General features: G+C 35.7%; 1 protein-coding gene across 1 annotated transcript in view; it reads right to left on the bottom strand.

Annotated features, from left to right (window-relative positions):
• LEKR1 (leucine, glutamate and lysine rich 1) overlaps positions 1-27847 on the bottom strand; it is a 237110-nt gene that overhangs the window by 77865 nt on the left and 131398 nt on the right. Inside the window, exon 7 of the mRNA XM_047785385.1 lies at positions 5697-5778. Coding sequence (XP_047641341.1) covers positions 5697-5778 — 82 coding nt within the window. The remainder of the gene's footprint in view (positions 1-5696; positions 5779-27847) is intronic.

Below are 27847 nucleotides of genomic sequence, written 5' to 3'. Positions count from 1 at the left end.
TGCAGACGCAGCTCGGATCCTGCGTTGCTGTGGCTCTGGCGTAGGCTGGTGGCTACAGCTCTGATTCAACCCCTAGCCTGGGAACCTCCATATGCCACGGGAGCGGCCCAAGAAATAGCAACAACAACAACAACAACAAAAAAGACAAAAGACAAAAAAGACAAAAAAAAGACAATAAATAAATAAATAAATAAATAAAAATAAAAAACTGAAATTGTCTCAAGCATCTTTTCTGACCACAACACTATGAGGCTAGAAATCAACTACAAGAAAAAAGAAAAACAAAAAAAACAGCAAAAAACACAAACTCCTGGAAACTAAACAATATAATGTGGCACTAGAAAAGCCAATGGATCACTGAATAAATCAAAGAGGAAATAAAAAAATACTTAGAGAAAAATTACAATGAAGATATGACAATCCAAAACCTATGAGACACAGCAAAAGCAGTTCTAATAGGGAAGTTTATAGCAATACAATATTATCGCAGGAAATAAGAAAATCTCAAACAAAAAAACCTAAACTTAAAACTAAGGCAACTACAGAAGGAAGAACAAAGCCCAAAGTTAGCAGAAGGAAAGAATCCATAAAGATTAGAGTAAAAATAAATGAAATAGAAATGAAGAAAACCATAGAAAAGATCAATGAAACCAAAATCTGGTTCTTCAAAAAGCTCAACAAAATTGATAAACCTTTAGCCAGATTCATCAAGAAAAACAGGGAGAGGGCTCAAATCAATAAAATTAGAAATGAAAGAGGAGAAATTATAACTGACTCCACAGAAATACAAAGGATCATAAGAGACTACCATAAGTGACTATATGCCAAAAAAATGGATAACCTAGGAGAAATGGACAGATTCTTACAAAGCTACAAACTTCTAAGACTGAACCAGGAAGAATTTGAAAATATGAACAGACCAATCACAAGTACTAAGATTGAAAGTGTGATTTAAAAATTTCAACAAACAAAAGTCCAGGACCAGATGGCTTCACAGGCAAATTTTATCAAACATTTACAGAAGAGTTAACACCTATTCTTCTGAAACTCTTCCAAAAAATTTCAGAGGAAGGAACACTCCTAAGCTGATTCTATGAGGCCACTGTCACCTTGATACCAAAATCAGACATGGGAGTTCCTGTCGTGGCACAGTGGTTAACGAATCCAACTAGGAACCATGAGGTTGCTGTTCGATCCCTGGCCTTGCTCAGTGGGTTAAGGATCTGGTGTTGCCGTGAGCTGTGGTATGGGTCACAGACGCGGCTCGGATCCCACATTGCTGTGGCTGTGGCATAGGCTGGCATCTACAGCTCTGATTTGACCCCTAGCCTGGGAACCTCCATATGCTGTGGGAGCAGCCCAAGAAATGGCAGAAAGACAAAAAACAAAACAAAACAAAACAAACATACAAAGATACCCCAAAAAAGAAAATCACAGGCAAATATCACTGACCAACATAGATACAAAAATCCTCCATAAAATACTAGCAAACCAAATCCTCCATATAGTAAAAGGATCATACACCATGATCAAGTGGGATTTATCCCAGGTATGCAAAGATTCACATATCCACAAATCAATCATTGTGATACACCGCATTAACAAACTGAAAAAGAAAAACCATAAAATCATCTCAATAGATACAGAAAAATCTTTTGACAAAATTCAATACCCATTCCTGATAAAAACTCTCCAGCAATTGGGCATAGAGGGAACATACCTCAACCTTAAAAAGGCATATATGACAAGCCACAGCTAACATCATTCTCAATGGTAAAAAGCTGAAAGCATTTCTGCTGAGATCAGGAACAAGTCAAGGATATCCACTCTCACCACTCAACATAGTCCTACCCATGGCCATCGGAGAAAAAGAAAAAGAATCTCAACTGGAAAAAAAGAAGTAAAACTATCACTGTTTGCAGATAGCATGATACTATACCTAGAAAATCCTATAGACATTACCAGAAAACTGTTAGAGCTCATCAATGAATTTGGAAAAATGCAGGACACAAAATTAATACTGAGAAATCTATTGCATATCTGTATACTAATAATAAAAGATCAGAATGACAAATTAGGGAAACAATCACATTTACCATTATATCAAAAAGAATAAAACACCTAGGAGTAAACCTATCTAAAGAGAAAAAGACCTGTACTCTGAAAACTACGAGGCTGATGAAGGAAATCAAAGATAACACAAACAGATGGAAAGATATACCATGCTCTTGGACTGGAAGAATCAATACTGTCAAAATGACTATACTACCCAAGACAATCTACAGATTCAGTGCGATCCTTATCAAATTATCAATGACATTTTTCACAGAACTAGGAAAAAAAGTTTTAAAATTTGTATGGAAACACAAGAGACCCTGAATAGCCAAATCAATACTGAAAAAGAGAAACAGAACTGGAGGAATCAGGATCCCTGACTTCAGTCTATTCTACAAAACTACAATCACCACGAGTGTGGTACTGGCACAAAAAGAGAAATATAGATCAGTGGAATAGGATAGAAAGCCCAGAGATAAATCCAAGTAGCTATGGTCAACTAATCTATGACAAAGGAGGCAAGAACATACAGTGGAGGAAAGACTCTCTTCCATAAGTGGTAATGGGAAAACTGGACAGCTACATGTAAAAGATAGAACATTCTCTAACACTATACACAAATAAAATTCAAAATGGATTAAGGACCTAAATGTAAGGCCAGATACCATAAAAATCCTAGAGGTAAACACAGGCAGAATGCTCTTTGACATAAATCATAGAAATATCTTGTTTGATCCACCTGCTACAGTAGTAATAATAAAAAAAACAACCAAATGAGACCTAATTAAACTTCAAAACTTTTGCACAGCAAAGGAAACCATAAAAAAAAAACTGAAAGACAACTCACACAATGGGAGAAAATCTTTGCAAACAAAGCAACCAACAAGGGATTAATCTCCAAAATACACAAACATCTCATACAGCTTTATATTAAAAATAACAGACAACCCAATCAAAAAATGGGCAGAAGATTTAAACAGACATTTCTTCAAAAAAGACAGATGGCAAAAAAGCAGGTGAAAATATGCTCAATATCACTAATTATTAAAGAAAGGCAAGTCAAAGCTACAATGAGGCATCACCCCACACCAGTCAGAATGGCCATCATCAAAAAAGTCTACAAACAATAAGTGCTGGAGAGGGTGTGGAGAAAAAGGAACCCTAGTACACTGTTGGTGGGACTGTAAATTGGTGTAACCACTGTGGACAGCAGTATGGAGATTCCTCAGAAAACTAAAAATAGAACTACCATTTGATCCAGCAATCCCACTCCTGGGCATCTATCCAGAGAAAACCACGACTCGCAAAGACACATGTACTCCCATGTTCATTGCAGCACTATTTGCAATAGCCAAGACATGGAAACACCCTAAATGTCCATCGACAGAGGCATGGATCAAGAAGAGGTGGTACATATACACAATGGAATATTACTCAGCCATTAAAAGAAAGAAAGAATGGCATTTTTAGCAACATGGATGGACCTAGAAATTATCATGCTAAATGAAGTCAGCCATACAATGAGACACCCACATCAAATGCTTTCACTGACATGTGGAATCTGAAAAAAGGACAGACCGAACTTCTTTGCAGAACAGATACTGTCTCACAGATATTGAAAAACTTATGGTCTCTGGAGGAGACAGTTTGGGGGGTGGGGGAATGTGCTTGGGCTGTGGGATGGAAATCCTGTGAAATTGGATTGTTATGATCATTATACAACTACAGATGTGATAAATTCATTTGAGTAATAAAAAAAATAAAAGACAAAAAAAAAAGTCTACAAACAATAAATGCTAGAGAAGGTATGGAGAAAAGGGAACCCTCCTACATTGTTGGTGGAAATATAAATTGGTGCAACCACTGTGGAGAACAGTACGGAGGTTCCTTAAAAAATTAAATATAGAACTACCATATGATGTAGCAATCCCACTCCTGGGCATTCATCCAGAGAAAACTATAATTTGAAAAGATACATGGACCCTATTATTCACAGCAGCACTATTTACAATAGCCAAGGCATGACAGCAACCTAAATTTCCATCAATGGAGGAATGCAATATTACTCAGACATAAAAAAGAATGCAATAATTCCCTTTGCAGCAACATGGACAGACCTAGAGATTATCATACTGAGTGAAGTAAGAAAGGCAAAGAAAGACAAATATCATAGGATATCACTTATATATGGAATCTAATAAAAATGATAGAAAAAACTTTATTTATAAAACAGAAACAAAGTCACAGATTTCAGAACCAATCTGTGGTCACCACAGGTGAAACCACTGGGGATGGGGGAAAGAATTGGGAATGTGGGAATAACATATACACCCTACTATATAAAATGGATAATTAAGGAGAACCTACTGTATAGAACAGGAAAATCTACTCAAAAGTTTGTAATAATCTACATGGGAAAAAAGAATAAATATATTTATATGTATGATTCGCTTTGCTGTACACTTGAAACTAATATAATATTGTAAGTCAACTATACTCCAATAAATTATATTAAAAATATATAATTAACAAAAAATACCACAAAACAGGTATTAATATTAAATGGGCTGTGGATGCACTAGGCAGCCTTACACATGAGGCATTCATATGGCCAAAGCCCTTCCCGCTGTTACTAGAGGGTGAGGACGCATGATGTTTTTCTGGCAATTCCCATCTTGCTTCTCTTTCACGTTTCTTCTCACCAAGAATATTCCTTGCTGGCCCAGTGAGTCATCCTAGGACCCCTTGTCCACTCATTCCTTCAACCCCAGCCATCACATACACAGATAGTTGAATTTTTATTTACTAATGACCACAGTGTTCTACTAGAGCATGAATATTTGTTTTTTTCTTGGCTTTTGAAAATAAATTATTTTGCTACAAATAATTAAAGTATACATTCATTTGATAGAGTATTTGGGGAATTTATTCTTCCTTGTGCTGTTAAGAATTTTCTCGAACACATTGTTCTTAGGAGCAGTCCATAGTCAACACAACATTTGGTTGCTAAGCATTCTAAATATTTATATTTCTTACGAGGTTCACCATTCTAAAATACAGGAACTGAAAACCAAAGCTATCAGGTTATATACCACAAAGTAAAAGAATTTACTTACTTTTCAAAGATTACCTAAATTCTATTTTAGCATTTTAGATGTACTACATTTATATTATAATTTTTGAAATTTCTGAAATAAAATCATTTTTAAAAGAAATAGTGTCCGGGATATTTTACAAGGGCATTTTCTTATCATTTGTTTTCCAATATTTTCTTTCTCACTTATATAAAGTATAAGTACTCCAGTATTTCAAAGATACTCAACAGTCTTTTCAACCTAAAACTTCAATGTTGTTTCTTCTAAAGTGATCATAAAAGAAAAAGTTCAGAGAACATTAAGTTACTACATTTGAACACCCAGGGAAAATTTTAATACATGGAAAGGTAAGTTTCTTACTGAGATGAAGAAACATTTCATGTATTTAAAAATATTTACAGGTCCTTCAATATAGGCCAGAAAAGTAGCTGAGAAAAAAAATCAGCAGACTATACCCACACAACCAAATTACTGCCAAAAGAGTCACAGAGAACACATGGGGGTCTTTCTAAACTCTTACAAATTGTTTAATGTTCACCATCTTACGTGAACTTTTCTTTATAGCTGTCCATCTCAGTCACTGCCTTCTGAAGTTTTAGTCCAAGTGCTTCTACTTGACACTGTAAATCTGGAATGACAATGAATTCGTCTGATTAGTACATTTTAAGTATCCAGATATTTTCAAAGAGTAAACCACATTCTTAGAGTTTCCATGCAGCTCCTGAAGAATAAAACAGCTGTTATTCTATGTTGCTTGGATGATCATATGCTGCTCCTCCTTGCGCTGAAACCCCACAAAATTAATGGGTTTTGACATACTCAACTTATCGGCTTCATTCTGTCCCCAATATCATGCTAATTTCCAAACAGCTAATAGACTAAAGTTTACTAAATTAGACTAAATTTTTCCTTTTCAAAGGAAATGTATGTCTCTGGCACTCATACGAATTCTTGATCATGTGACTCACTTCCAAAACTCTCGACTGCCTGAGCTAGCTGGAACTAAGAAGTATTGCAGAGGCCTCCCAGTAGAACTGAAATAGATAAACCATGTGCAAGGTGTTCAGTAAAGAATCTGTTAACTCTAGGTAGCATCTAATAAACATTTTAATGACTTTCAAAGCCAAGAAAATACAAGTATGAAACTGGCTTCCATAGAGCCTTGTAGTGGGAAATTCAAGTAGGGTTTGAGGAAGATTATTCAAGCAACCATGTTTAACACCCACGGATGCACAACTAAAATTAGGATAGAAAAAACAAATGGCTTGAATGATCTGAGTCCTGCCATTAGCTTGTGTGTGTTGACTAAGATCTGAATGCCATCCCCTTATAGCCCTTGTTGTTATTCTTTGGGAAGAAGGTGTAAAACAAACTTACACAAGTGGACTGTCTGATTTCTAAGAAGAAAATAATTTAAAACACTGGAATTTATTAAATTTCCGTGTTACATCTATTCAGGTGTTTTAATAACATATTTTTAAGGGTAAACTTTAAAATCTTTATGCATCCATATAAATATAGAAAATTTCTGTATGTATCTTCAATCTGCCTTTTTAACTTTGTTTTATGAAGATGAGTCAATTCCTTAAATCAGAAAATAAATTTACTCTAAACAGCCTTTTTTTTTTTTGCTTTTTAGGGCCGCACTTTTGGCATACAGAAGTTCCCAGGCTAGAGGCTGAATCAGAGCTGCAGCTGCTGGCCTATGCTACAGGCATAGTAATGCCAGATCCGAACCACATCTGTAGCCTACCTACACCACAGCTTGCAGCAATGCTGGAACCTTAGTCCAGAGTGAGGCAAGGGATTGAACCCACATCCTAATGGATAGTATTCGAGTTCTTAACCCACCAAGTACAACAGGAACTCCCAAACAACTGTTTTAATTATAATTCCCTAGATATTGGTATAAATCTTTATGTTTATCTAGCATGTTCATACATTAATGTTGTCCCTCAAACTGCCACATAGAATGAACAGCCCCATTTTTCAGCTGAGGAAAAATGAGATATTCTCTGATTCTCTTGTCTAGAATCTTACAGTGAGTAAATGCAAGAGCCAGCAGTCAAACTGACAAGATTTTAAACTCAGGTAAAGGGATCAATTTGTGAGAATGGCTCCTTGAGTAAATAAATAATTCAATATGGACTTGATAGATAATATTTGTGCAATATATATTTTCCACTTATTATATAAGAGAAAGGATAAAATAAGATATATATATATAGAATTTAGTTTTAAGTGTAACATTTTGAAACAAGGCAATCTCTAATGAATGGTGCATAAAATGTATGTTATTAAGTACATGTGGGCTTGCAGGGTTTCCTATCCACACAGGCACAGATAAAACATTTCCACACATCCTCAGAAAATAAGGAAGAAAGAAAGTTGATGTTTGTTGATAGTGTACTATTCCAGGCACTATGCAGGGTGCTTTCTCCTATATCATTTGATTCATAGTCAAATTATCATGAAAAACAGATATACATTTTATTTTTACCTGAAGGCTCTAAGGATCAGAGTAATTAACTAACTTATCAAAGGTCAAAGAGCTAGTTAGAAGTGATTCAGCATTTCAAACTCAGATTGGCTTTATTTTCCTCTCTTAGACTATCAAAAATAAAAGCTACAAAGGGATATGATATTTGTCCATGAAAATGTGGTTAGTGTGGTTTTAATCTGTTTAGCATATCCTATAATCTTGAGAAGTATACTTCACACAAATAAAAAGTATTATTTATTACTGCATAAAATATTTAGTAAATTAGTGGAATGTCTAACTCCAAGAGGTGGTTTAGATTTTAATTTTTTTTTTTTTTTGGCTGTACCTGCAGCATATGAAAGTTCCCAGGTTGAACCCCACACCATAGCTGTGACCCAAGCCACTGCAGTGACAATGCTGGATCTTCAACCCACTGTACCACAGAGAACTCCTAGATTTTAATTTTTGAAAGTTTTAAAATTTATATATTATAATAATTAAAGATATTAAGAAAAATGATATAATTGTGACTGACTTTACAGCACTGACATCAGAGAGAAAAAATATGCCTTCCTATTAAATGTCTCTCGGTGCTTTGGTCAGGATATAATCTTAAACTAGAGGAAGAATTGATCTGAGCCCATATGATAAATTCTACGTTATTACTTCTAAATGCAGCTATTGTTAAGAGGAAGAATTGATTACTTTAAAGATAAGCTCCAAAGAATTGGTACTTGATAGGTGAATTTTATGCAGTTAATTCTCAGTTACCTGATAATTGGTGGAATAGCAGCTAATTCAAAACCCATTTTTATAGCATTATGAGGTATTCTTAGGATCACATTTGAATATATTTGTGCATCACAATTCCAAAATCTACTAGATTTAAAGGAAAATAAACCACATACTATGACCCAACTCAAGAAAGGGAAAGCTATTATAATTTGCAGTATTATTTTCTCTCTGTATGCATCTCAGTCTCCCTTTCTCCATATTTCAAGATAAACACAGATAGCTTAGTCTTTAAATCACAGTGCCAACCAATGAGTAGGGAAGCCATTTCCTTCAGATTATTCACTATGTATTTACAGCATCTCTGAGTGAAAATAGGAGAAGCAAATAAATGTTTTGCTTTAAAACACAGAAACCTCTGAAGGTTGTCATGAGAAGTAAATAGGAACAGTAAATATAAGTAATGTCAACAAATAAATCATTTTACTTAAGGAGAGAAGATATCACATTGAATTGAGAAAAATTATTTATGATTAATCCATAATGTAAACAGTCCACCATGTATAATTAGGAGTTAGTTAATATATTCTCATAGCTTTTTTTTTAAAAAAAAAAAAAACCTTTGGTTACATTTTCTCTTATAAAGAAGTGTTAAGAATTGTTTTCAAAATACATAGAACATACTTTACTGTTCTGAATGAGGCATAAGTATCTTAACTGGTTTATTATTGGTTCTGATAGACCAGTATGGTCCTTTGTTTCTGGAAGCAGAGTGCCCAGTTCCTGTCCTTAATAAATAAAGCACATAGGCTAAGCGGCAGAGAGATTAAGCCACCTGCACAGGACAGCTCCTTCGGTTCCTGAGGCAAGGAGTTCTTAAATAAGTGTATTGTTCTGTACAGTCCTTCTCTATAGTTAAATAAATTCAACTTCAATTTTCTTCCATTCAGCATGACATTGGATTATGAGGCAAAAGGCCCTGGATGCCTACAAAAAAGAAAGGAAGCATTGGCTTTAAACGCCATGCAGATGTAAGGCGGAACCCATGGAAACAATCCAAAATTTACAACAGCAAATTCTACTATAATGTGACTGTGTTCTTTGCAGATATTAAATAAGAAGCAAATGATTTTAAATGAATAAGACAAAAAGGAGCTCTTAGCCTCTCTTCATAAGAAGCCAGCTGCTTGCTGGATAATATTACACAGGCATCAGATTTGGGGTAATTAGTCATTTAAGAGAATCCTATTATTCCAAAAGGTTCCTAGAAACTACAAATATAAAAGGTATTCAGAGTTAGCTATTTTACAGCAGGGTATAAAACTTTACAGTCACTTGGAGGGTATATTAAGTTAGTATAATGTTTGAGAAAACAATAAACAAAACCTTTATAGTGGAAAGATATTTCAAGCTTTAAGCTTTCTGGATAAAGAAGACACCCCCCCCAAAAAAAAATCTGATTCAAAGGGCAATATGATAGAAAATTACTCCAGGTTCAGGCAGCAGAAGAGAGGAAAAAGTAGGCAGAAGAGTTGGCACCCAGAGATCCAGATCCAAGAGAATATATTTTAATTAAAAAAGTGAGGGCTATGTATTTTTTTTTAATGGTAGAAACACTTGAAGAAAAGGAAAAACAAAAGCTCACCACTCTTAATAGACTCCTAAAACAGAATAACAGAGGTGGAGTGCATAAACTCTAAAGTCAGATTGCCTAATTTCAAATCCTAGCTCAGCTTCCTATTAACTAAGTGACTCAGGGTACTTTAGTTTCCTATCTATAAAATGGTTATTATAGCATAGGATTGTTCTGGTAATTAAGTGACTTAATATATGTAAAGAGGGGAACTACTGGCTGTCATCACTGAGGGTGGTAATAAGGCCATTCCCCTTGTCCAACTTCTGGTCTGAATCTTATCACTTCTCACTTGAGGACCTTGTTCTTGCAGTTGGACCTGGTGTCATCAGTGGTTATCTTTGTATGAGGAAGAGTAAAAATGATGGTTTTAACTGTATATTTTTTAAGAAATAATCTACAGAGTAACTACGGCAAAAATGTTAAAATTCGCAAAGTACAGGCGATGGATTCGCACAAGTTTATTCTACTATTTTCTGCATTTTTTGGTGTTTGACATATTTTTTTCTTCAGATGCACCCATGGTATGTGGAAGTTGCTGGGCCAGGGTGAACTCATGCCAGAGTTGTGAGCTACACCATAGCTATGGCAACTCGGGATCCTTAACCCGCTGCACCACTCGGGAACTTCCTTGACATAATTTATAGAAATTTTGTTTAGGGAGGGGTCTGGTTTGCTCAGGTCAAGGATAGCATGTTCTGTACTAAAGGAGGCTAATCAACTCGGTTCTATGAGTCCAAGGTACAGAAAAACACAAGGGGAATAGAATTTGGAGGGAGAGGGGGATGAGATTGAAACTATAAATATAAGCTTTTTTTTCCTTTTGTCTTTTTAGGGTTGCACCCATGGCATATGGAAGTTCCCAGGCTAGGGGGTCTAATCAGAGCTGTAGCCACGGGCCTACGCCAGAGCCACAGCAACGCCAGGTCTGAATCATGTCTGTGATCTACCACCACAACTCATGGCAATGCTGGATCCTTAACCCACCGAGCGAGGCCAGGGATCGAACCCGCAACGTCATGGTTCCTAGTCAGATTCATTTCTGCTGCACCAAGACAGGAACTCCATAAACAAGCTATTTAATTCTGTGAATAGGGAGCAGGGAAATTCAACTGCAGTTGAAGGAGAATACAGTAACAAGGAAGATTGTTGATTTTGTTTTTGATTTCCTTTAAAGATATTGAGTCATATTTATTTTCATTTAATTAGATAGCATCAACACTTGTGAATTTCACATATGCCTTCTAACCTGCACTTATGTGTGAAAAAACAGTACTTTTTGCAGGTGTTTTAGAAAAACTATTCAAATCTCATTTTAATTCTCCTTTTTTTTTTGCTATGTTGTTCTTGATACCTATACATGTAGCTATATATAGATATAATTCACTCCTTTTTGACTGATATATAATGCTCACTATGTGCAAACACCATGTTTTACTGATCTAGTCCAATAGTGATGAAACCTAGGTTGCTTGCATTTTAGTGTCACCCCAAATAATTCTGCAATAAAAGCTTTTTACTAGAGGTGGGATAAAAATGGCAGAGTAGAAGAACCCTGAGTATGTGGGCAGGAGGAGAACAAGTTCCACAGTGGAGACAACCATTGCCAGCATGCCCATGAAAGTGCATACTTCTAAAGGAGTGGAACCAGCTCAGTAGTGTGACTCCAACCCCTCCAGCCTGGACCCAGCCTCTAACCAAGGTGTGTACACAAGGGAAAAAGTGGAACCAACTCAGAAGTGCAGCCTGAATCCCTTGGGCCACAGCAATGCTCCCAACCAAGTCAGAGACAGCTAAAACATGAGGGAGAATGCTCTCAGGGCTCACGCTCCAGCCTATTGGGCCCTGGCCTTGCCTCTGATAGGGTGCTGATTGCTATGGAGCCTAGAAGGAGCTCTGGTTCACACCTGTTCTGGTTCTATCCCCTCCAAATCTAGCCCTGTTCACCAAGGTAACAGCTGCCAGTTTACCTTCAGGGAAGATCTGGTCTGTGCTCACTTCAGATCCAGCTCTTCTAGCAAAGCCACTGAGCACATGCATACTGCATGGGGACAATCCCACAGAAGAACATGGCTTCAAGACCAGGAGAGTTAAGCAGTTTACCTACTTTCATAAAGGAAAAACAGAAAAGGTTTAAAGAGAATGAAAAGACAGAGGAATATGTTTCAAATGAAAGAACAAGACAAAGCCCCTGAAAAAAACCCTAATGAAATGGAGATAAATAATTACCTGATAAAAAACTTCAAAGCAATAGTAATAAGACTGATAACTGAACCTGGGGAAAAAATTGATGAACACAGCAAGAAATTCAACAAAGAACTAGAAATATAAAAAAGAACCAGTCAGTCCTGAAGAATACAATAACTGAAATTAAAACACATGTTAGAAGGGATTAATAGCAAGATTTTGTGATACAGAATGTATAATCAGTTTGAAAGATAGAACAGTGGAAATCACCCAAGTAGGACAGTAGAAAGAAAAACAAATTTTAAAAAAATGAGAATAGTTTAAGGGACCTCTAGGACAATGTCAGGTATATCAAAATTTGTTTGTATTTTAGGGATCATAGAAGAAGACAAGGGGTAGAAAATGTTTTTGATGACACTGTGGTTGGAAACTTCCTGAACCTGAAAAAAGAAACAGATAACAAAATACAAAATGCACAAAGAATTCCAAACAAGAACCCAAAGAGACTCACACTAAGACATTTTAATCATAATTAAAATAGCTAAAGTTAAAGAGAGAATTTTAAAAACAGTAAGAAAAAAAACAGTCACATATAAGGGAACACCAGCTGATAAGGTTACCAGCTGATTTTTCAGCAGAAACTTTGCAGGCCGGGAAGGAGTGGCATGAATATATTTAAAGTACTGGGAAGAAAAAAACCTAAAACCTAGGATACACTACTAGAAAGTTTATCATTTGGAACTAGAGAGAGAAAGAGCTTTCCAGACAAGCAAAAACTAAGAGAGGTCATCAATACTAAATAGATCATATAAGAAATGTTAAAGTGTTTTCTTTAGATGAGAAAGAAAAGGCTCCAACCAGAAATAAGAAAACCTAGGAAGGGGAAAATCCAACTTGTAAAGGCAAATACTTAGTAAAGGCAGCAGACCAACCACTTAAATAAGCTAGTATGAATGTTAAAAGATCAAAAATTATAAAATCAACTATACTTGCAATGAATAGCTAGGGTATAGGCATGAAAATGTAAAATATGCCATCAAAAACAATCTGGGGAGGGGGAGCAAATAAAAAAATGCAGACATTTTAGAATGTGTTGGAACTTACATGACTATCGTCTTAAAACAAGTAGATATAGGTCAATATATATAAATTCTATGGTAACCACAAATGAAAACCACAATAGATACACAAAAATTAGAAAGGAACGCAACTATAACCCTAAAGAAAACCACCACACCACAAAGGGAAGAGTCTCAAGGAAGAAGAACACAAAAGAACCACAAAAACATCTGGAAAACAAGTAACGGAATAGTGATAAGTACATTCCTACCAATAATCATTTTAAACGTCAATGGACTAAATGCCTCAATCAAAACATATAGGGTGCCTGATTAAATAAAACACAAGACCCACATATGCTGCCTACAAGAGACTCACTTCAGCAATAAAGATATACAACACTTCAAGGGATGGTAGGTGTATGTCGCAGATGCAGCTCAGCTCTGGCATTGCTGTGGCTATGGCTGCGGCATAGGCTGGCAGCTGTAGCTCAAATTTGACCCCTAGCCTGGCAACTTCTATATGCTGCAGGTGAGACAGTAAAAAGAAAAAAGAAAAAAAAAGAAAAAATGCTCAACATTACTAATTATTAGGGAAACAAATAAAAACAAATGAGACATCACCTTACACCTGTCAGTATGGCTATCTTCAAAATGACAACAAATGTTAAGTGTTCATAAAGATGTAGAAAAAAGAGAACTCTTGTGCACTCTTGGTGGGAATATAACTGGTGCAGCCACTATGGTAAATACTATGGAGGTTCCTTAAAATAAAAAATAGAACTTCCACATGATCCAGTAATTCCACTCCTGGGTATATATCCAAAGAAAACAAGACACTAATTTGAAAAATATATGCATCACAATGTTCACAGCAGCATTGTTTACAATATCCAAGATATGGAAGCAATCTCAGTGCCCACCAATCGAAGAATACATAAAGAATATTACTCAGCCATAGAAAAGAATGAAATTTTGCCATTTGCAACAGCATAGGTAGACCTGGAGGGTATTAAACTTAGTGAAATAAGTCAGACAGAGAAAGATAAATACTGTATGTTATCACTTACATGTGGAATCTAAAAAATAAAACAAATTAACAAATGACAAAACAGCAGCAGACTCAGGGATATAGAGAACAAACTAGTGGTTACCAGCTGGGAGAGGTGTGAGGGGAGGGGCAAGTTGGAAGAAAGGGATCACAAGGTTCAAACTACTAGGTATGAAATAAATAAGATGTAAGGATGGGAATAAGAGATAGGGAATACAGTCAATATTTTAGAATAATTTAAAATGAAGTATGGTCTATAAAAGTATTGAATTGTTATGTTGTACACCTGAAACTAATAAAATGTTGTTGTCAACTATACTTCAATTAAAAATAAATAAATATATACATAAACAAACAAATGGTTTTTAAAATGCTTTTTACACATCTTCTTGTGTACTTATAAGGGAGGTTTTTTCTGCAGTATATCCCTGGAACAAACTCATGAGGTCACAGGCATACACATACTTATATAATGCCAAATGATTCCCAGAATGGAGGTAGCAGCTTACACTGTCAGCTCACTGAATGGAGGGTCTCGCTTTGCTAATACTTACTAGAAGTGGCTACTTATTATAATTATTATTATTTTTTGCCAATCCATAGGGTGCAAAGGCAGTGTCTCATTGCTGATTTAGTTTTGCTGTTCTCTGCTTACTACTGAAGCTGACCGTCTCATTTTATACTTCTTAGTCATATATATATCCCTTTTTATGACTCACGTGTTCCCCAGTCTCTTTTCTGTCCACTCAATGGAGCTTTCTTCATCCTTTGCAGAAACAGTACTTTTCAAGTTTATGAATGACTCTATATTGTCAATTCCAAAAGTTCTCCGTTCTTATCTAATTCAAACTTTCAGCAGCATTTGACACAAATGTTTACTTTTTCTTTGAAATGTTCCTCTTGTTTCCTTTATACTTTCTTATTTTCTTATCCCTCATTTGCTATTGCAATGGCTATTGCTTCTCAGTCTCTATTGAGCATTCTCATTCTTAGGTACACTCTAAATATTAGGAGGTACAAGAGCTTCAGTCGATAGCCCTTTTATCTACCTGCATTTCCTCCCTGGTTGACCTCATCTAGTCTCAGTGCTTTGAATAGCACTTACATACATACCTTCCATCATAATCACAGATAATGAGTGTTGAGTATTTACTATGTGCCAGGTATGATGTTCTAAGTGCATTACACTCACTTAACCTTCATAATGTAAACTAACTATAATGTAAGTTCTATGAGAGCCTGAACCTTATCTATTATACTCAGTGTCTGAGACAATTACTTGGAAAATTGTTGAAAGAATGAATAAAATTTTGTAGATACTAGAAACAAGTATTCTAACAAATCTTTAAGATTATGCATGTAAGATTAAAGAGGGTGGAATGGAAAGTGTTGTACAGTTTTCATTGGTTATATCTAATATGTATCTTGGCATCAGAATGCAACTTTCTTTTAAATATGTTCTTTTACTTCAATAAAAAGACTCTTATTGAGAGCCTACTATGTTACAGGTAGGATCCATGTTAGCTAGATCCAGTGTACAAATATCAGTAAGATATATTCCCCTGTCCTTAGAGAAATTATAATCAAGTGTCTCATTTTTCTTTATGAACGATAAATTGTTTTAAATAACAAATCAATAACACCTTTAAACTTAAACCTGTTTATTTTTATACCTTTCAAAATGATTTTGTTTAGTTAGATTGTTAATTATGAGGCTAAAATTGTGAGATTTCTGATCAGATATAACTGATGTGAATGAAGACAACCAGTATGCTGCATTTAGATGTCATTTATACATATATATTATTGGACCACAGTTTGATAAGCAAATACCCTTCACAAAAGAAGTACTTCACTTAATTTTTTTAAACGAACATTAACAGAGAAAACCTTTAAAGATGTAAGAATATATATATGAATAATAGAAGAAAGTTCTTTAGTGAGTATTCAACTACATCAATACAAATTACCATATTTTAACTTAAGCAAACATTTTATAAAGCTTAGATGGTGAATATAGCCACTTGGAAAGTTCATTTTGTTTTAGGATTTTATATTTCAGAAGTTTGATTCACATCTATTTTGAAGTAAGTATTCTTGAAGTACATTAACATTTTCTGTATAATGTCAGAAGAGACCGAAATAACATTTGGAGATTTTTATAAATCAGATGCTAGAACAGGTGTGGATATACAGCTAAAAAGTTGCAGTTTGGTCCAGATGTAGCTATATTCAATGAGAAAATTATTTATCTGGATGTATGTAGGGAGGGTAGAGTTGAGAGATAATCAGATATTTAAAATTTGGAAATAAATTTTATCCTAATACTAAGGATCAAGAATTTACTTCAGAATACAAAAAAAAAAGCTTCTAACCCTCCCCTACCCTATATTTTTTTGTTATGAAGATTAAACCAGCCAAATATAACACAAAATAACTGTCACTGATAGGAGCTTATAAAATATTACAAATCATGGATGGATAAGATAGGAGTATTAAATTCTATTTTTTTTTTGCCCTGGTTAAACCATTCAACTACCATTTCTCAAATGGCAATCCTCATGACTTATAAACTTCTGAATACATTAGAACACTACCTAGTTTTCTGACAAACCTGTATAAATAAGTATTCACACAATTATATATATCTCATTATTTTATACGTACAATTTTTACATATGTATTTATATATCATTTTATATTTAATGAAAATTTTCAAGAAAATGAAAAATATTAGTGACAAATATGGACAGCCTAAAGTAAAGTAAATAGGAAGGGGCAGGGACCTATACTGAACAGAATATTAGCTGAAAACACTTATGGGATAAAAAAGACGTGAGGTTAATAATAAAGTAAATGAGTAAATGGAATATAGGGAAGTTTAGATCTAAAAATATTCAGGAAATTTTCAAGTAGATTCACATAACCATTTGAACATCAACTTTCTTTAACCAATAGGTGTGTTTTATAATCAGAAGCTTACTGTGTGCAGGACCAATTCTATACACACTGCAAAGAAGTTGGAGCCCAACTTAGCTATGCAGAGTATTGATTCTTTTTACTGCCCCCTTTCTCTTTATTGTGCTCAGATGATAGTAAAATAGGAAAAGGGCAAGAATATCTTCCAAAGAGTGCTTTCATGCTACAAAACTACTTTGTGAAAGTTGCACTTAAAAATTCTTCCACGCAATTACTAAATTTAAAAGCAGCTAGCATAAAACCAAAGACATTTTATAATTTTAAGAATGAAAAAAATCTGAAGGCAACACTATTACATATGTGAAAAGATATGTATCACATGTACATATATACATATGTTATCTATGGGGATGTTTATCACAATATCATTTTAACAGGAAAAAAGGTGAAAACAATTATTCAAAAATAGGATTGATTAAAAACTGATTCATCCAAAATCAGAATATTATGAATAATTTTTGCATGGAAAGATTTTTCATAATAGAAGAAATGGAGGGAGTGAAGATTGTAAAACTCTATACTCCACTCCTAAAAATTATATATATCCAAAACAGAAAGTCTAGGAGGTTATACATTAAATGTTTATAACACTGCATATGTTGGAATTTCCTAATCAATAGTGAACATGGCTTATTTTGATAATAGGGAACAAAAGAATCATATTAAAGTAGCCTAACATTGAACCACATAGAATACCTATACTCATAACCCACTTCATAACCTATCAATTGTTTGTATAACCCATCAGCAAATGTCTACTCTCCTCTGGACTTATTCTGCCTTCCCCTTATGGAAACTTGTTTTTACTACCAGTACCAGAAGTGGCCTGATATAGTACCTTTCTCTAAAGTATAAATGAATGATAACAATGTGCATGCTTTTATGTTCACAAGCAGTGGAGTTCAAGGGTTAAGAGCCCAAGTTTTGGCAGCACAGTTCTGGATTCAGGTTCCAATTCTGCCAATTAGTGGCTGTGCTGCCTTGGGCAAAGGACTTAATTCCTCTATGCCCCAGTAATGTCATTTGTAAATTAGGGAAAATAAAAGTTCTTAACCTAGAAGGATGACAATAAGGGGCACTCTGTGGCTTCAGAGCCACATGTGTCAGACATGTGCTTTGTGAATGTTAGCTTTTATTTGGATGATAGAAAGAAATCTACTTAAATTCATAGAAATTACTTTTTAAAAAATGATGTAAGGATGGTATTAGTGACTAGCTACTGGGATAGAGATTCTGGTAAAAGGTGAGAAATTGGACACAGAGTGGGGAAAGGAGATGGGTCATTTATTTACCATTCATATAGTGTCACTATTACTCATACTTCTGGCCCATAAATGAAGACAATCTGTATATGTCTATGAGTAGCAGATCTGCTGTGTACTTGGGTGAGACCATGTGTGAAAGAGTGACTGGCTTTACTACTGCCAGGAGTGTGTCCATATGGATGTTAGGGACAGGGCAGAGGAAAGCTCCCTCCTCTCACTGTTCAGATGGAACTTCCCTGAGAACACAGCATGCTTAGTGTAGAATCCATGTATAACATAGAAGATCTGTTCCTAATCAAGCCTAGACTTTATCATATAGATGCCTAATTAAATGCTGAATGACCAAATTAATTGATAATTAGTGACTAAATGGGCAGAAGATGACTTAGGTTAAGAGGAGGGGGAAGAGGATTGTATTACCTTAGGGCACAAGTACAGAATGGAAGAAAGAATAAATGGGGAAAGGATTGGCCAAGATAGTGGAGTAGGAAGACTCTGAGCTTATCTTCCAATGAACACACCAAGATTACAATTACTTACAGAGAAACTATCTATAAGAATGACCTGAAGACTAACAGAAAAGATTATCCACAACTAAAGATATAAAGAAAGAACCATAATGAGACAAGTAGGAGGGACAGAGACACAAAATAGTCAAGACCCATTATTCTCCCCAAAAAGGGAATATTAGCAATTGCAGAGTTTCTCCCCAAGGAACAAGGGGTCCAAGACCCAAATCAGCTCCCCAACCTGGGAGCGCTACACCAGGAAGATGAGTCCCCCAAACATCTAGCTTTGAAGGCCAGCAGGGCTTGCATATGGGAGAGCTGGATGGCTGTTGGAAACAGAGACTTTATTCTTAATGGATGCATGCCAAATCACACATGTTGAATTCCAGCATAGAGCCAGTACTTTGTTTTTGATTTTTTAGCTGTGCCCATTACATGTGGATATACCCAGGGCAGGGACTGAAACCATGCCACAGCAGTTAGTGGAGCTGCTGAAGTGACAATGTCAGGTCCTTAACCCACTGTGCCACAAGGTTACTCCTAGAGCCAGTGGTTTGGAAGGGGGCTGGATCCGACCTACTTGCTTACCTTGGAGAGCCTCCTGGAGACACAGGAGGCAACTGGGGTTTCCCCTTGGGATGGAGACCCTGGAAGCAGGCATTTTTGGGAGCTTGTTCAACCATGAAGACAGTGGCAAACACCATATGGAGTCCTCCCTCTAGCATATTAGTGCTGGGGACTTACATGCCCACTAGCAAACTAACAATAGCCCTGGGTTCCTCATGCCTTGCAGCCAGCTTCCCTGAGACTCAGCACTGTCCACCACCTTGCTGGTGGCCAGCCCCACTTACCAGTGCACGCACAGTAGTTGGCCCTGCCACAACAGAAGGCACACACAATCCATATGAGAGCATCCATAGAGAATATACTCTCTCAACCAGAGGAGAATGTGCCTGCTGGGCCCCATAGGACATCTCCAACATAAGGCCAACTTCTTTAAGATCAGAAGACATAAACAACCTACCTAATACATAGAAATAAACACAGATAATTAGGCAAAATGAGGAGACAGAAGAGTATGTTCCAAACAGAGGAACAAGAAAAAAACTCAGAAAAAGAATAAATGAAGTGGAGATAAGCAATCTATCTAATATGGAGTTCAAGATAATGATTATAAAGAGGCTTAAGGAACTCAGAAGAATGGATGAACATGTGACAAGTTTAACAATTATTTAAAAAATATAAAGAAGAACCAAACAGAGCTGAGAATAATATAATTTAAATAAAAAATATACTGGAATGAATCAACAATAGATTAGATAATGTAGAGGAACAGATCAGTGATCTGGAAGTCAGAGAAGTGGAAGTCACCAAAGTAAACAAAGAAGAAAAATTTTTTTAAATGAGGATGGTTTAAGAGACTCTTGGGACAACAGCAAGTGTACTAACATTTGCATTATAAGGGTCCCATAAAGAGAGGAGAGAGAGAAAGGAGCAGAAAACTTATTTGAAGAAATAATAGCTAAAAATTTCCCTAACCTAGAAAAGGAAAAAGACACCTAGGTCCAGGAAGTACGGAGAAGGCTACATAAAATCATTCTAAAGAAGTCCATTGTAGCAAAAATTAAAGAATCTTAAAAGCAGCAAGAGAAAACAACCAGTTACACACAAGGGAACTCCCATAAGACCACCAGCTGATTTTTTCATCAGAAACTTTGTGGGCCAGAAGGGAATGCCACAATATATTCAAAATGGTGAAAGGGATTTATAATCAAGAATATAATACTCTTCTCAGCAAGGTTATCACTCAGATTTAAAGGAGAGATAATGAGTTTTACAAATGAGAAAAATATAAAAGAATTCAGTATCACTAAACTAGTTTTACAGTAAATGGTAAAGGGACTTCTCTAAATGGAAAAGAAAAGACCACAACTAGAAATACTAAATAATAAAAGAAAAAACAACTTAGAGTTCTTGCTTTGGTTCAGTGGGTTACAAACCCAACTAGTCATGAGGATGTGGGTTTGATCCCTGGCCTCACTTAGTGGGTTAAGGATTTGTCATTGCCATGAGCTGCAGTATAGGTTGCAGACGCAGCTCAGATCCCACATCACTTTGGCTGTGGCGTAGGCTGGCAGCTGCAGCTCCAATTCCACCCCTAGCCTGGAAACTTCCATATGCCACAGGTACAACCTTAAAAAGTGAAAAAAAAAAAAGGAAAGAAAGAAAAAATACCTGTGGCTAAAGGCAAACATACCATTATGGTAGTAGATCCACCTCTTAGAATGTTAGTAGGAAGATTAAAAGAAAAAGAGTAGTAAAATTATCTATATTCACAAAAAGTAGCTAAGGGATATACAAAACAAAAAGATAACAAAATATGATGTCAAGGAGTTCCTGTCATGGCTCAGCAGTAATGAACCTGGCTAGTATACATGAGGACACAGGTTCAATCCCTGGCCTCACTCAGTGGGTTAAAGATCCAGTGTTGCCTTGAGCTGTGGTGTAGGTCACAGATGTGGCTCAGATCCCTTGCTGCTGTGGTTGTGACGTAGGCTGGCAGCTGCAGCTCTAATTTGACCCCTAGCCTGGGAACTTCCATATGCAGTGGATGTGGCCCTAAAGAGTAAAAAACAAAACAAAACAAAACAAAACAAAATGTCAACAAATTAAACTGAGAGTTCTCTGGTGGCCTAGCAGTTAAGGATTCAGCATTGTCACTGCTGTGGCTCAGATTAGTTCCCTGGCCTAGGAACATCTCCATGCTGCAAGTGTGGCCAAAAAAAAAAAAAAAAAGCATCTGAACTTTAGAGATCATCAACTTAATCATTTTTATTATAATTTTTACCTCTGCTTTTAAGTATAGGAGCAGCCCACAGTGTCCCAATATCAAGTTAACCTCTTTTAAGGGCTGGTGAATTTAGTAAAACTAAGGATCACTGCAAACCTCCTTGATTTTCTGTTTGTACAAACATTTCTCCTCTTTTTTTGGAAGCCAAGGTTACATTATTTTTTCCGGAGTTAAGGCTTCAAAAGGAATAATAACGGTTGGTCAATTCATCACAGTGAACTCCCTTTGAAGGTCATGCCTTGCAGATAAGGTCACAGTGGAATCTGTTCAGAGACCCTCCCATCTGCCATGCAATAGATAACTCCTAAATTAACCATAGCCATTCCCCTCTTCAACAACCTGTTCTAAGAGCAGGAAAACAGCTGTTAACAACTAACCAATGCTGGTGGGAAAATAAATTAGCGGAGGCAAATGGACCTCTAGACATTAAAATTTGTAGTTTTCCTTGATTATTAAAGGCATATTTAAGGAAATCCTAACCCTTTTATTACCCTAAATATAATCATTTGGTTTGCTATCATATCATGTAAATCACTTTAAAATGCACTTTAATATTCTTTATTTGTGTAGTTCTTTTGTGCTCCTACATTTTATCTTATTAATTCCCCTAACACTGCAAGGTGGCTAAGGAAGGCTATCATATTCTTATTTTATAAATGAAGTAATTAAGTCAAAGTACTTACTAACCTATCAGAAAAGTCCTGCAAAAGGCATAAATTTGTCAGAAAGTGGAAGTGTTTGACTTTTGGATCACTATTTTTTTCAGCTGAACTGTATCACTCATTTTGATTTTTCTCACTTTAGCAGAGGAGCTACTAATTATGGACTATAGTACTTGTACATGCCACGATATGGATGAAACTCAAAAACATTATGCAAGTCAAAGAAGCAAATAAGAAAGATCACATTTTATGATTCTGTTTATAGGAAATGTCCAGAACAGGCAAATTTTAGAGAAATAAACTAAACTGATGAGTGGTGTGGGAGGTGCAGTAGTGAGGGAAATGACTATTAATGGCCTGGAGGTTTCTTTTTGGGTGATAGAAATACTCTTAAAATTAGATCATGGTGATGGTCATAAAATTCTGTAAATATCCTAAAAACCATTGAATTACATACTTAAAAATGTGTGAATTTTATTATACTCAAAATATTTCTTTTTGGTCTTTTTGCCTTTTCTAGGGCATTTGGAGGTTCTCAGGCTAGGGGTCCGTCAGACCTGTAGCTACCAGCCTACACCAGAGCCACAGCAATGTGGGATCCGAGCCGTGTCTGTGACCTACACCACAGCTCACGGCAATGCCAGAACCTTAACCCACTGAGCAAGGCCAGGGATCAAACCCGCAACTTCATGGTTGCTAGTTGGATTTGTTAACCACTGTGCCACAATGGAAACTCCTCAAAATATTTCTTAATAAGGCCATTTTTTAAAAATTCAACTAGAGTGTCAAAATATTATGTGCAAAATAATTTCATTAAAATATTTATCCATTTATTGTATTAAAGAACTTCCTGAAACAAAAAAAAACCCAAAAGCGTTTTCACTAGGAATAAAATTGAAAGTTGGTCAAATAAATTTCAGGAAGAACATTAATGCTAAAGTGATTTATCTGAACTCTGTCTTCCAATATTTGTGACTGCTTACAAAAAGTAAAGGACACTCTATTCTACCAGGTGGAAGGAAAACCATTTAAGTGGATGGGTGTGCAGGTCACAATGACCTCTGAGAGGAGTATTATCAATTGAGATAAATTATTCATTTTTGGAAGTTATATTAGTATGATCTAAACATAAAATTACAAAACTTATATAAATAAATCTTTAAAAGGGAAGCAAGAATTTAGTCTCTAAAATTTCATTTTGTATATTTATTTTCCTATGAAAAAGATGAAAGTTTGACATTAAGACTTAGGCTGCTAATTAGAGCCTATGATTTACTCTTAAACCACTATTAAATATATGGACTAGAATTATCATATTCATTTAAATTCTCAAGCATCTATGTTTCAAAAGACAAATATGGGGAAAATGTAGGTAAAACAAAGTTAACAGTTTTTATGTAGAAAAGTAACAATTATAAAGACTATCTACTTGAATCAAAGTTGAAATTGTTCAATGGTGATTTAAAAGAAAACAGTATCAATGTAAAGATACAAATATTTATGTAATTTTGGAAACAAGCACAAGGCATCACAGTTAGGATCTGAATTACAGCCTTTTGGAGCCCGAAGGGGCCTCTGAGGCCTTAGTCAACCCATCAGTTACCTAGGTGTGGACACACACTCATCAAGGCTAAATGACATGTCACTGTCACCTGGCTAATATATGGAGGGTCATCATGTGATTCTTGGCCTAGCATGCTTTCAATTAAAACCACATTTATGGGGAATGTGGGTTGGGGGTAGAGGCTGAAAGACACAAAGGAAGAGATGGTTATACAGTTTAAAATGGAGAAAGATATGTTTATTCTAGAAGAGAGGTGGGAATACAAAATATTTGAACAACTTTACATTTTATTTATTTATTTATTATTTTATTTTATTTTTGGTCTTTTTGTCTTTTAGGGCCACACCCATGGCATATGGAGGTTCCCAGGCTAGGGGTCCAATTGGAGGTGCAGCTGCCAGTCTACACCACAAAGCAACACAGAATCCGAGCTGCATCTGTGACCTACACCACAGCTCATGGCAATGCCGGATTCTTAGCCCACTGGGCGAGGCCAGGGATCCAACCCACATCCTCATGGATGATAGTCGGGTTCACTAACTGCTGAGCCATGATGGGAACTCCTAATTCCATGAGCCATGGAAACATAATATTTATACAGTATTCAGTACAGCTTAAAAATTCAGAATGTTGGAGTTCCCATTGTGCCTCAGCAGTAACGAACCCAGTTAGTATCCATGAGAATGTGGGTTTGATCCCTGGTCTTGCTCAGTGGGTTAAGGATCCATCATTGCCATGATCCGTGGTATAGGTTGCAGATGTGGCTCGGATCCCACGTTGCTGTGCCTATGGCATAGGTTGGCAGCTGCAGCTCCAATTTGACCCCTAGCCTGGGAACTTCAATATGTTGCAGGTGGAGCCCTAAGAAGAAAAAAAAAATTTAGAATGCAAAAAAAGTTTCATGTTAGTCAAAAAAGTATGTAATGTTAATGCATTTATTAAAAGAGAGAACCTGAAAGAGAATAAGGAACAATTATGTATAAATAATAATAAGCCACAGTACAGAAATTCAAGTGAGATGAATTAAGAGACTGTGAAATTCAGGGGAGGTAGTAAAGTGCTTGAATGAGTGGTGGGGGAGGTGCAGTAGTGAGGGAAAGGAAAAAACGAGAGACAGAAGGTGAGGCAGGGAATTAGGCTAAGATAACAGAAGGGAAGATGTTCAACTAGTCCTAGAAAGGAAGCCTTTTTGTGATGCTTTTCACTTACAGCTGGTTCTGAAATGTGTAGAAGCCAGTAAAATGACTTGTAAGGAGTATCAAAATGCAAATGCCTAGAATTGGATTTAAGATCATTAACTATAAAAAGTCATTTACGGGGAATTCCTGTCATGGCTCAGCAGTTAACAAACCCAACTAGCATCCATGAGGACGCAGGTTTGATCCCTGGCCTCACTCAGTGGGTTAAGGATCTGGTGTTGCCGAGCTATGGTGTAAGTCACAGACACAGCTAGGATCCCACATGACTGTGGCCCTGGAGTAGGCTGGCAGCTACAGCTCTGATTGGACCCCTAGCCTTGGAACCTCCATATGCCACTGGTGTGGCCCTAAAAAGACAAAAAGACAAAAAAAAAAAAAGCCATTTACAAACCACATATATAGAAGTGAATTTAAATATTTCTATTGAATTCTTTGAACAAATAAATATTTCTTAAAAACAAGACCCATGGAGAGTCATGAGATAAGCAGCACATCAGTCTACCCTAATTTTAATTTGCCCAAAGAAAATCTAAAATGTTATGCCCATTGTGTTAATCCAGTGATTTATCTGGGGAGAAGATATTCACTGTGAAATATTTTTCCCCTTCTCAAATAAAAAAATCTGAAATGATACTAACAAACTAGAAAAACTAGAGATGATTATCAAGATAACAGAAAATCTTAAGCACATTAATTAGTAGTAGAAAAATCAGGTATTCATTTAATGAAAGCAGACTTAGAAGTAATATTGTTGAAATTCATGAAAATTATGAAAATAAATGTCACAAGATGGTAGAGAAAGTAAAAGTAAACAAAGTAATATGAATGGCAACAGAATTGGAGCTAGAGAAATTTTTTGGCACATTCTTAATATAAAGTAACAAAAAAAAAAAAAAAGCTGCCAAGAATGGCTATAATTAAGAGTGTTGGCACATATAACCAGTGTGTAGTTAGGAAGTCAGACACCTAGTGAAGACACATGAAGAGTTGGAGAGCACCCACACACAGAAGTCAAAGTGAAGATTAGGCCAGTTGGCTGGCATGTGGTAAATGCCAAATAAATATTTTCTGAAAAAATGAAGTTATTCTCAGTATATGGTCAGCCCAGTGCCAACAGATGGGAACAGATAAATTGCAGTAAGAGGCTACTGAATAGGTCAATGGATAGTGGGCAGAGACAGAAGCAGATTATAACAAATAGAAATAGATAGTGAGAGGAGGAGAGCAGAGGGGCTAGCTTGGACCACTGGAGTTGGGAGACCTGTGAAAGCCACCCCCCATAACCCCCAGACCTTAGAGGAGAGAAGAAAGTGTATCAAGTATGGGAAAACAATAGTGCAGAAGACCTGGGATGAAAACTTTGCGGTCTTTCCTGCACTTATAGCTTTATTGCTTTCCTAAACCACAGTAACCACCTTTGCAAAAAAAAAATTGGAAAGAAACAATACATTGATGCAATCAGTTCGCCAGAAGGATAAAGCAAGAGGTACATTAATAAATATTTTTCTAAATAGTCTGACAATTTCTACTGAAAATTTGACATGCAAATAAGATTTTTGTGGGGTAAAAACAAAAGCAAAAGCAAAACTTGGTGCCCTTCATGGACAGGTTTATAGGAAGTGATACGTATCATCTTGAGTGAAGAGAAGTTTTAATGATCCTGTCCAAGAATCACCATCAAGAGAGAGGTAACATAACATTTTAAGATGGTTTCTTTCTCTGTTAACACAGTTTGGGTGTTACCCATAGAGTGAATCTACTCAACACTAGCAGCAGAAATGAAACCCTAATTTCATCTTGGAATTATATGCGATTTTGCTCTGCAATTACACTATCCTTTAGATGAATCTGTATTACATTTATAACTACACACCACCACATGAAGAACTGAATAGATCAGCTGCACTTCTGATTGGAATGTAGATGGCACTAAATGAAGGAAAGGATTTTAATGAGTATAAAAACTGTGGCTAACCAGTATTATATTGTTTTGGTGAAGTCTTTTAATTGTAGGAGGTAGAATGTAAGCTAAGTCATGAAATATCTGTAGAGTTTTCTTCTTTTCTGGAGAAAGTTTATTGTTAAAGATCAGAAAAAAATTAAGTAAGAGAAAATCGCTCATTTTTATTACACTAAAATTTATTTTCATATATTCATTTTCCTTTTTGGTTTCTATTCACAAATATACCTATTTTTACATGACTATAATTATAATTTTACACACAATTCTATGGATTTTTTTTACTATGTTATATTAAATTATAGCATTTCCCATATTGATACCTAGAGTTAATATTGTCATTTTAAAAGTCTAAATAATGTTCCAAATGAAGGTATATGATAATTTATTACCCATTTCATTAGAGTTGGGGATCAACTACTTCTAATTAGTCACTATTAAAAATATGGTCTGTGTATATAAATAATTTTCTTCTGCTGTTTTCTAAACATAAATTCAAAAGAAGGAAATTATTTGATCACAAACATTTTTATCGGCTAGGAAAATATAATAATTTTTCATCACC

Source organism: Phacochoerus africanus, chromosome 1, assembly GCF_016906955.1.
Source record: "Phacochoerus africanus isolate WHEZ1 chromosome 1, ROS_Pafr_v1, whole genome shotgun sequence".
Lineage (NCBI taxonomy): Eukaryota > Metazoa > Chordata > Mammalia > Artiodactyla > Suidae > Phacochoerus > Phacochoerus africanus.
This window is presented reverse-complemented; position numbering and strand designations above follow the sequence as displayed.